This window comes from Nuphar pumila, chromosome 9 (assembly GCF_984573655.1).
Source record: "Nuphar pumila chromosome 9, dmNupPumi1.hap1.1, whole genome shotgun sequence".
In the NCBI taxonomy this organism is placed as follows: domain Eukaryota; kingdom Viridiplantae; phylum Streptophyta; class Magnoliopsida; order Nymphaeales; family Nymphaeaceae; genus Nuphar; species Nuphar pumila.
In genome coordinates, this window is record NC_143257.1 from 111,950,332 (window position 1) to 111,960,790 (window position 10,459).

The 10,459-nt window shown below is 37.3% G+C and overlaps 1 protein-coding gene across 1 annotated transcript; it reads right to left on the minus strand.

Moving 5' to 3' along the window:
* Window positions 1-8,423: 8,423 nt before the first annotated feature.
* LOC149828892 (uncharacterized) lies at window positions 8,424-8,807 on the minus strand. The gene has a single exon (XM_090017165.1). The coding sequence runs from the start codon at window positions 8,805-8,807 to the stop codon at window positions 8,424-8,426; it is 384 nt and encodes a 127-aa protein (XP_089873291.1).
* Between the last annotated feature and the right edge of the window lie 1,652 nt (window positions 8,808-10,459).

Genomic DNA, 10,459 nt, shown 5'->3' on the forward strand with positions numbered 1-10,459 from the left:
TTGGTTTACTTTGTTTGAGAAGAACGTTTAACCAGAAAACTTTGTACTCGAAAGTTTAATATTTCAACGGTAACCTTTTCCAAAATTTTGAATTGCCAGCTCAAGGTTGCATGTGAATTGTTTGCGTAACGGTTTAATTGTTGGGTTCCAAACTTAATATCTCTGCCATAATTTTGCCACATGTGTAGGTATTGGTTGATATTTCACTAGTAATCTCAATCTGCTTTTGTAATTGCCACATTTGTAGTAGTCATTAGGTGCAAAACTTAATATCTCAGCCTTAAAGTCTTTCCACCCTTGCACAACACAAATCTCAGTCCGGCTTTTGCAAGATTTCCTTCACCAACCAATCCAACATAACGTAGTGTGTAACCAAGAATTGAGGTCGGAAATGGTAGAGACCGAGTAGCCTCTTTATGCTTGCTCTTGCTCTGTTTCAATGACCAACCTTATGGACAGGCTCTTCTTTTACATGTTGAAGTATCCCTGAAGTTCTTCAAGATTCTTGAACAAGTTTTCTAATGTGAGCACTGTCGACTGGAAGGCCTGCAGGAAATTATAGTCACAGTTGACTATGTCTTCCTACTTAGAATTACTTTCCCAATGAGCACAGCCAAGATGGTTTGCAAATTATACGGACCTCTGGCCTGATGCTTGGTTGTGCCATGTTTTTGGACTTTCCCTGACATCGTTGGGTCTTCCCATCCTAACCTGGGAGTCTGACTATATCAAGCTCCATATTCTGTTGGCAGTGTGACAAATATCGTGAGATTTATGAAAATCTAATACAACAACTACGCCTTCATCCCAAAACAATTGGGGTCGGCGATATGAACCAACAAAGAAAATCATTATGGGTCTTCCACATGAATCCTTCTCCTCCAATCATTTCTATCCAATGCCATGTCCTCGGTGAGGTTCAAAGCATTCATATCCTTTTCTATCATCTCCATCCAAGTCTTCCTAGGCCTACCCCGACCTCTTTTAAGTAATATATTTTCCCATTTCTCCATCCTTCTAACTGGAGCATCATTAGGCCTTCGCCGAATATGTCCAAACTACCGTAAACGATTCTCTCTCATCTTATTTTCAATGGGTGCAACGCCTACCTACTTACGTATCTCCTCGTTCCGAATCTTGTCTTTTATTGTATTTCCACACATCCATCTAAGCATATGCATCTCAACTACACTCATTTTTTGAATATGATGTCTCTTGGCAGCCCAACATTCTGTACCATATAGTAAAGCGGGCCTAATAGTCGTCCTATAAAACTTTCCCTTCAGTTGCACAACACTCCAGTTGCACTTTTCCATTTCATTCACTCAACCTTTATCCTATGATTTACATCTCCATCAATTTCTCCATACTTTTGAATGATAGATCCCAAATATTTGAAACAATCATCCACCGGTATTTCTTGCAAGAAATTGCTTGAAAGTTTAAAACGACAATTTCTTGTGAGATTTTCAAAATATCACGAGATTTATTAAAAAAACATAAATACCATGATTTAAACGTGATATTTATGTTTTAAACAATTATTTATCATAATTTAAACACAATATTAATAAATTTTATTATTATATTCATATAAAAAATCATTTTTATATTTTAAATTTATTTTTTATTGCCGAGAAAATGTTGCTAAAAATACGAGATTTATGATTTTTTTTCAATTTCTCGTGAGTTTTTGGAAAACGAGAAATCGCCAATAAAAACTTTTGTCACTATGTCTGTTGGATGTAAAAAGAGATGAGGGATTAATTCAAAGGAGAAAACATTTTGGTGACCCTTTGAAGAGTCATGCCTTTGGGAACCGGTGACCCTTTAAAGAGTCACACTTGTTCAGAACTGGTGACTCTTTGCAAGAGTCATGTCTGTTCAAAATGGGAAACTCTTCAATATTCATGTCCTTTCGAACAGATCTCTCCCACATCTATAAAACGTGGTTAGAGAGGTTCCAAAGGCATCACCGTACAGACTACCGTACAATGTTCTCCCTGTCCTCTCTCTCTCTTGCTTTCCTAAAACGAGAGTTCTACAGCATCGGTTCCCTGAGGTTGTTTTCGAATAGCGATCTACCATCGGAGTGCACCGATCAAGATCGTTGTGACTATTGTATTATGGGAGAAGGACGCTGGACCCTTTTTGCACCGTATGTGGAGGCGAATCTTCTCTAAGGAGAGTATTTTTATATGCAAAATATTGACATGTTGCATTTGATGTTGTTATTCTGTTCTATGCATTTGTTTATTCTGTTGTCTATTTCTAGATTGTGGTATAATATGGAACTCGACATGCATATACCCTGTTTTGGTTTTAATCAACTATTAATCATAATTATTATGTTAATCTATAATTTGATTTACATTAAAATGTTAATTTTGAAATGAATGTTTCCAACAGTCTTAGAGAAGATTCTAAACATGTTTACTTCGTCTAGTTTTATACCGAAAGTAGATATGTCAGGGATGCCTGAAAAATTTGTCGGTCAGAATTTTAAGCATTAGCAACAATGAATGAAAATCTGGTTCACGACTATAGGCTTGCTTTCCATTCTAGAGGTCGAATGCCCTAAGGTTTATGACACTGATTCTGATCTCGCCTCTGTATCTGTGGCTGTAGAGTGGAAAGAGAAAGATAGTATATGTCGTGGATGCATTCTGTTGGCTCTGTCCAATACTTTGTTCAACGTATACAATTTCTTTTCTACCACTGCTAAAACCCTATGGGATCAACTTGACAAAAAGTACAATACTGAAGACCAAGGTCTTAAGAAGTACTCTGTTGCCAAGTTTTTGAAATATCAGATGACTGAGGGCAAGTTGGTTACTGAACAGGCACATGAGTTTTTGTTGTTGCTTCATAGTTTGGCTGAGGGAGATATGAAGTTTTCTGAGAAGTTTCAAGTCATGACCATCGTGGAAAAATTTCTCAAGTCTTGGGTAGACTTTGGCATGTCTCTCAAGCACCGTAGAAGAAAGATTTCCCTAGATGACCTTATGGTAGCTATAGCCATTGAGAAAGAGCATAAAAATCAGAAACAAGTTGTGATGCCTACAGAACAACCTAAAGTGAATATGATGACCAGACCATTTAAAGGCAAGGGTCATAAAGCTAAACCTGCAATGAAAAACCAATTCAAACCCAAGGCCAAAATCCAAAAAAAGGCAAAGAACAAACCTTGCTGAAACCATGGCCAAGTTGAGCACTGAGCTAAGGAATGTCCTTCCAAAAAAACCAAAGCTCATGGGATCACAGATGATACTTCTCAAGTCAAAATGGTGACTGAAGACGTTGGGACCAGCACTGGGTATGTTTCTGTTAATCCTCAAATCTATCTTGTCTATGAGCAAACTGAGTGGCTGGTTGATACTGGGGCCAATGTGCATGTTTGTGCTAAAAGGTTTGTCTTTGTCTCTTACCAGGCTGTTGAGGATAGATTCGTGACTATGGGCAACTCCACGTTTGCAAAGGTATTTGGATTGGGCGCGTGGACCTGAAGTTTCCTTCATGACGAGTTCTATTTCTACACAAAGTGCACTATGTGCCTACAGTTAGAAAGAATATTTTAAGTGGTTCATGTCTAGTTAGAGAAGGTTATGAGTTTAACTTTAAATGTAATAAAGTTGTTATTTTGCATTCTGAAACATTTATAGGCAAGGGATATTTAGATGATGGTTTGTTTAAACTTCGTGTTGAACATGTTTGCAGTAATAAATTAGAGAATGATATTTCTTTTGATTCATTGTCTAATGTTATTTGCAATATAGAACCATCTGATTTATGACATAATAGATTGGGTCATGTGAATTTTAATTCTGTAAAACGCATGATGAACTTGAAGATGATTCCTGAACATTTCATAGATAAAACTAAAAAATATGAAATTTGTGTGCAAGCAAAACAATATAGGAAACCATTTCATACGATTGTTAGAGATTTTGAAATATTGGATTTGGCGCACACAGATATCTGTGAGTTTAATGGAGTGTTAACTAGAAATCATAAAAAAGTACTTTATCACTTTTATAAATGATTGCTCTAAATACTGTTATGTGTATCTGTTAAAATCAAAAGATGAAGCTTTTGATAAGTTTTTATTTTTAAAAATGAAGCAAAAACACAAACTGGTGAAAAACTTAAAAGATTGAGGTCTGATAGAGGAGGAGAATATATGTCTAACAAACTTGATGAATATTGTCAATCCGTTGCTATAGTTCATGAGTTTACCGCTCCATATTTGCCTCAATCTAATGGGATTGCAAAAAGAAAGAATAAAACCCTAACTGAGATGATAAATGCTCTACTTGGGAGTTCTAGATTGCCTAACTATATGTGGGAAGATGCTCTGAATACGGCTTGCCATATTCTAAATAGAGTTCTCTAGAAGCATAAGGATAATAGTCCATTTAAACTTTGGAGAAATAGGAAATCTAGCTTAAAATACCTCAAAGTGTGGGGGTGCCTTGCAAAGGTACTTGTCCCAGAGTACAACAAGAATAAACTAGGTCCTAAAACAGTAGATACTGTTTTTTTGGGTTATGTAGAGAACAACTATGCCTATAAGTTTTTAGTAATTAAGTCGGAGATACCTGACATAGATGTAAACTCTATAGTTGAGCATTGAGAAGCTACATTATTTGCGGATGTATTTCCCATGAAAGTTGATGTATCTCATAATCTTTCTTCTTCAGATGTACCTTCAACTTCTGGTTTCATTCCCGAACATGTGGAAAGAAGGACAGTTGTGGGGGTTGAGCCATTTTATTCTCACTCTGGACCAAATGAGTCTTAGGATGTTGTTGAACCAAGAAGGAGCAAGAGACCACAGATTACCAAGGATTTGGGAAGTGACTTCATCACTTACCTTATCGAGGATGATCCTCCCACTTTTTGAGATGCAATGGCTTCACCTGAAGCAAAGCATTGGAAAGAATCCATTAAGAGTAAAATGGACTCTATTGTCTCTAATGATACTTGGGAATTGGTTGACCTCCCTCATAGTAGTTTCACTATTGGGTGCAAATGGATCTTTAAGAAGTTAAAACCAGATGAATCCATTGATAAGTACAAGGTTAGACTGGTTGCCAAGGGGTTCAAACAAATGGAAGAAATAGATTATTTTGACACCTATTCTCCAGTTACTCGGATAACCACAATGAGGGTGCTTATTGCACTGACTTCTATTTATGATCTCTCGGTTCATCAAATGGACGTAAAGTCCGCCTTCTTGCATGATGAGGTTGAAGAAGAGATCTATATGGATCAATCTGAGGGTTTTGTGGCTCCTGGTAGTGAAAATAAAGTTTGTAGACTTGTTAAGTCATTATATGGACTAAAACAAGCCCCTAAACAATGGCATGAGAAATTTAATAATGTTATCTTATCATTTGGCTTTGTTGTCAATGAATCTGATAAATGTATTTATTGCAAAGTTAAAAGTGATGGATGTATCATTTTATGTCTGTATGTAGATGATATTCTATTGTTTGGTTTCAATATGAGAATTATAAATGAGACAAAGTCATTTCTTAGTAGTAAATTTGAGATGAAGGATATGGGTATTGCAAATATGATCTTAGGCTTAAAGCTGATTTGATCAGTTGATGGAATAGCTATTTCTCAATCTCATTATATTGAGAAAGTACTTGAGAAATTTGGTTATAACAAAGGAAGATCTGTAGCAACTCTACATGACCCTTCTACTGTTCTTCATAAGAATACGACTGGTGTTCCTATGTCTCAATTAAGGTATTCTCAGATTATTGGAAGTTTGATGTATTTTACAAATTTCACGAGATCAGATATTTCATTCTTAGTGACAAAATTAAGTATATACACAAGTTGTCAAATTTGCACTTATTAGAAGGCATTGGATATGGTACTTAGGTACCTGAAAGGAATTATTTTCTTGAGTTTGCATTACAAAAGATTCCCTGCCGTACTTGAGGGATATAGTGATGCAAGCTGGGTAGCCATGAACTCTGAAAGTTATGGCGTATCAGGGTATATGTTTACCTTGGCTTGCGACGCAGTCGCCTGGAGGTCAGTAAAGCAGACCATCTTGTCGCAGTCTACTTTTGAGGCTGAGCTCTGTGCTTTAGATATCACAGGAATGAAAGTTGAATGGTTAAAGGGATTTCTACAGAAACTTTCTTTAATGAGCAAACCAATTCCTGCAATATCTATGCATTGAAAAAATATGGCTACAATTACAAAGATTAAAAACACAAAATATAATAGAAAATAAAGAAGATACATCTAAGTTAGAATAAAATTTGTAAGGGAACTGGTGTCTCAGTTAGTGATTGATGTGAACTATGTTGGATCCAAAGAGAACACAGTTGATTCATTAACGAAAGGACTAGATAAGTCATTAGTCCTGAAATCCAGAGAGGGGATAAGACTGAAACCCATCAATAGTTAATCTACAGTGGCAACCCAACCAATAAGAGTGGAGATCCCACAATGTAGGTTCAATGTTGTAATAACAAACTGTAGGGTGAACTGGATAACACCTTCTTAATGTGATACTATGTATCTATGCCTTTTTCCTTGATTACTCTAAAAAGGTGTTGAAGCTGCAAGTTAAAGAAGAGTGAAAACTCTAAATGAGTTCAAAGCCTTCAAGGCGAGATGTTAGCAGTGCATCTCTAGAGAAACCCACCTATGTGAGTGTGACTATGTGGCCGCAGTTTATGGAATTGTATTATTCTTGAAGTCACTCATGAAACAGGATTTGGGCGCATGGCCATTAACGCGCCACCTCTAAAGATTACAACCAGAACCTTTATCATGTTGTTGCTAATGGATACTCATCAATAAATATAATCACGAAAGTGTCCACAAATGGACGAAAAATCTGGTTTATCAAATCCATGAATGTTGTCGGTGCGTTAGTGAGTCCGAATGGCATCACCACGAACTCATACAATCCATATATAGTGCAAAAAAGTTGTCTTCGCAACATCTTCCTCCTTGATCTGGTGTTGATGATAACCTGATCTGAGGTCAATCTTTGAGAATATCTTCGCTTTCTACAACTAGTCGAAGAGGTCTTTAATCTTCGGTAACAGATATTTGTTCTTGATCATCGCCTCGTTGAGCATTCTGTAGTTGATGCACAACCTCAAAGATCTGTCATTCTTCTTCACAAACAAAACAGGTGCACCCCATGGAGAGGTACTAGGTATGATGAAACCTTGCTCCATCAATTCTTGCAACTGATGCTTTAGTTCTTCAAGTTCTGCTAAAGCCATGTGATACGGTGCCTTGGAAATCATAGTGGTTTTAGGTAATAACTCAATGCAAAACTCAATCTCTCGCTGAGGAGGTAATCCAGACAGTCTCTCAGGGAACACATCAAGAAACTCCTGAACTACATCTAAGTCCTCTATGGAGGCTATCTCGGATTCAACAGGGGCAAGACTGGTTTAAAATATAGTGCCTCCACTCTTTAAATACTTTTGAGCCTTGAATAAAGAAATCAACCGACTATCCTGTATAGTTGAGAGAGTCTGATTTTTAAAATCGGACAATCGGGTTGCGATAGCACCACCTTGCCTTCTCTACACAAGACTTGAGCGTGATACTCAAATAACCAATCCATGTCTAGAATGATGTCAAACTCAGTCATGTCTAGCAGGATTACATCGGCTGGTAAGTTCTGACCCACCAACGATACCTCAATGCTTGGAATATAAGCAACACATAAAAAATGCTCACCAGTCGGAGTACGAACCTCCAATGAGTAGTTCAAAGGTTCAATAGTAATAGGCAATGTTCTAGCATTAGAGATAAATGAATGGGAAGCTCCATAATCAAATAAAGTAAAAGTTGTATGTCCAGTGACTAATACAGTACCTTGGACCAACTCTCCTTTGGTCACTTGTTCCACCATGGCCGCATATGCTCGTCTTTCCACTGTCTTCTGACTGCTAACCTTATGTTGTTGAGGTTGTTGCTGCTGATGAGAAGGTTGCGAAGGTCCGAGGTTGTTCTTTCTGGCATCGTCTGCCTGCTTCTTTCGACAATCTCTGATATAGTGGTCCATCTTACCACAATACAAATATCCACTTGTGTCACGAGGACACAGCTTGTCAGGATGATCAGCAGAGCACTTTGGACATCCAGAAGTTGCCGTTGGCAGGTTCTGTTGTTGATGCTTGGGGTTGCCTTGAGTTTGTTTCTTCTTTCCTGGGGGAGTAAACTTCTTCCCCCCCAGAATTCTTTTGAAAAGATCACTTTTTAGGCCACCTCTTTTGTCTTGATTGCTTGCTTCCATAGAACAATCACATCTTCTGCAATTCTGACCAATCTTGGTCCAAGAGAGTGGCCACCTCCAAGGCCTCGTCTAGTGTCTTGGGGCCACAAATGTACACCTTCGTTCTTAATAACGGCTTCAAACCATGAGCAAACTACATTGCTCGTTCATCCTCTGTTGTGTAAACATTAGGGCAATAATGTTTCAGACTTCTAAACTTTGTGATGTACTCGGCCAGGGTAGCGCTTCCTTGCTGAAGGTCGAGAAATTCTTGCATCTTTCGACTCTGTTCATGCTTCAGAAAGTATGCAGAGTATAATACTTCGATGAACTGCTCCCACGTAACTGATCCGTTCATGAATTTAACTTCCAAGGTGGTAGCCCACCACCTCTTAGCATCTTCTCGAAGTCGATAAGTTCCAAAATCCACTTTCTGTTTTTCTCCCACCTGAAGTATGTGGCATATGCGCTCTAGCTCTCGAATCCAGTTCTCCGCCGCCTCTGGAGTGGACTTCCCAATGAAGGACGTTGGGTTCATGCTCATAAATGGTTTCTATGGCACTGCAGTGGCTGGCGTTGGGGTAGGAGTCTCACGCCCCTGAGCGACCTGTTGAAGGTTATCACCCATGGTGCGCATTGTCTCCCCTTATCGGCCAACAACCTCCGCAAGGTTTTTAGGAGTGTCCATGATAGTATTGCATCATCCTTGCCAGGCCATCTAGAATAGGAAAAGGGAAGGAAACATTCATATAAGCTAAGGCATAACTTATAAACACAATATCTTATCATGCTCAGATACATGGAAGATTATTTGATTAGGGTGTTCAAGGACTACCTTAGTGCTAAGGCAATGTATGAAGTCATAACATCTAAATATGACACCACCTCTGAAACACACATTCAACTGCTATTGGAGCAATACAATTCATGTAAAATGCAAGATAGTGGCAACATTATCATGTGAAAAAATGTCTGTAATGGCCAAAGACTTGGCAATTGCTTGTAATGTGATCCCAAATTGTATACAAATCTCAACCATTATGAATAGCTTACCAACTTCTTAAAAGATTGTCAATGCTGCTAAATTTTAAGAATTTGACCTTAGAAGAGTTACCTGCTTAATTAAACATAGAGCAAAGACATATGAAACAAGATAAAAAAAATTGAATTGCTCGTTGCTAGAGATGCTCCTAGTGATAGTCATAGACTGGTTTGGCACCCACAATTTAAGGAAAAGCTATTTAAAAACTTTGACAAGAAAAAGAGTCCAATATTTCCTAAGTCACCTCTCAAATAAAATGATTCAAGTGTGGGAAACTTGGGTATTTCAAAAGAGATTGTCGGAGTCTCCAAAACAACAACAATAGGAACAACAAAAATTGAAGAAAAAAAAAGAGGTGTGATATAATCTTATTGATATCAAAGTGCTTATTTGCGGACCAAGAGTTTTCTAGATGGTGGGTAGACTTAGAAGCAACATGCCATATTGCCAAGAACAAAGAAGGGGTAGTAAAGATGAAAGAATATAAACATGGAGAATATCATGTGTACATGAGAAATAACACTTACTCTGATGTTATATGTGTTGGTACATATTGACTTGATGTTTCAATATCAATGTTTTGCTCCCTGATGTATTGTTTGTGTCATCCATGAGATGAAACTTGGTGTATGTCCCTATCTTGCTTAATAAAAGATTTGAAATTAGGTTCCTTCTAGGTAAAGTGGTTGTTGGCAAGCATGGTTGGGTCAAATTTGAAGGTCTTTTTGACCAAGACCATAGACTTTTCAAACTTTATATTTTTAACATCAATAAAGTTGTTTTTATCTTCTGCTCATATTGATAGTGTTCTTATTGTTGATGTGAATGTTTGGCACCAAATATTAGGGAACATTTGTTTGGATAAAATGAATAAACTTGTTAAACTAGGTTTACTATCATATTTTGAAGAAACATCATTTTATAGATGTGAACCATGCATTCATGGCAAAATGATAAGAAAATCATTTTCAATTGAAATAATTAGAGCATCTAAATTATTAGGGATCATCTATTCTAGTATTTGTGAACCTTTTAAGTTTCAAACTCATAGAGGCATGCAATACTTCATAAACTTTTGTTGATGATTTCTTAAGATATAATTATATATCTTGTATCACATAAGTTTAAGGCATTAGAAAAATTCAAGG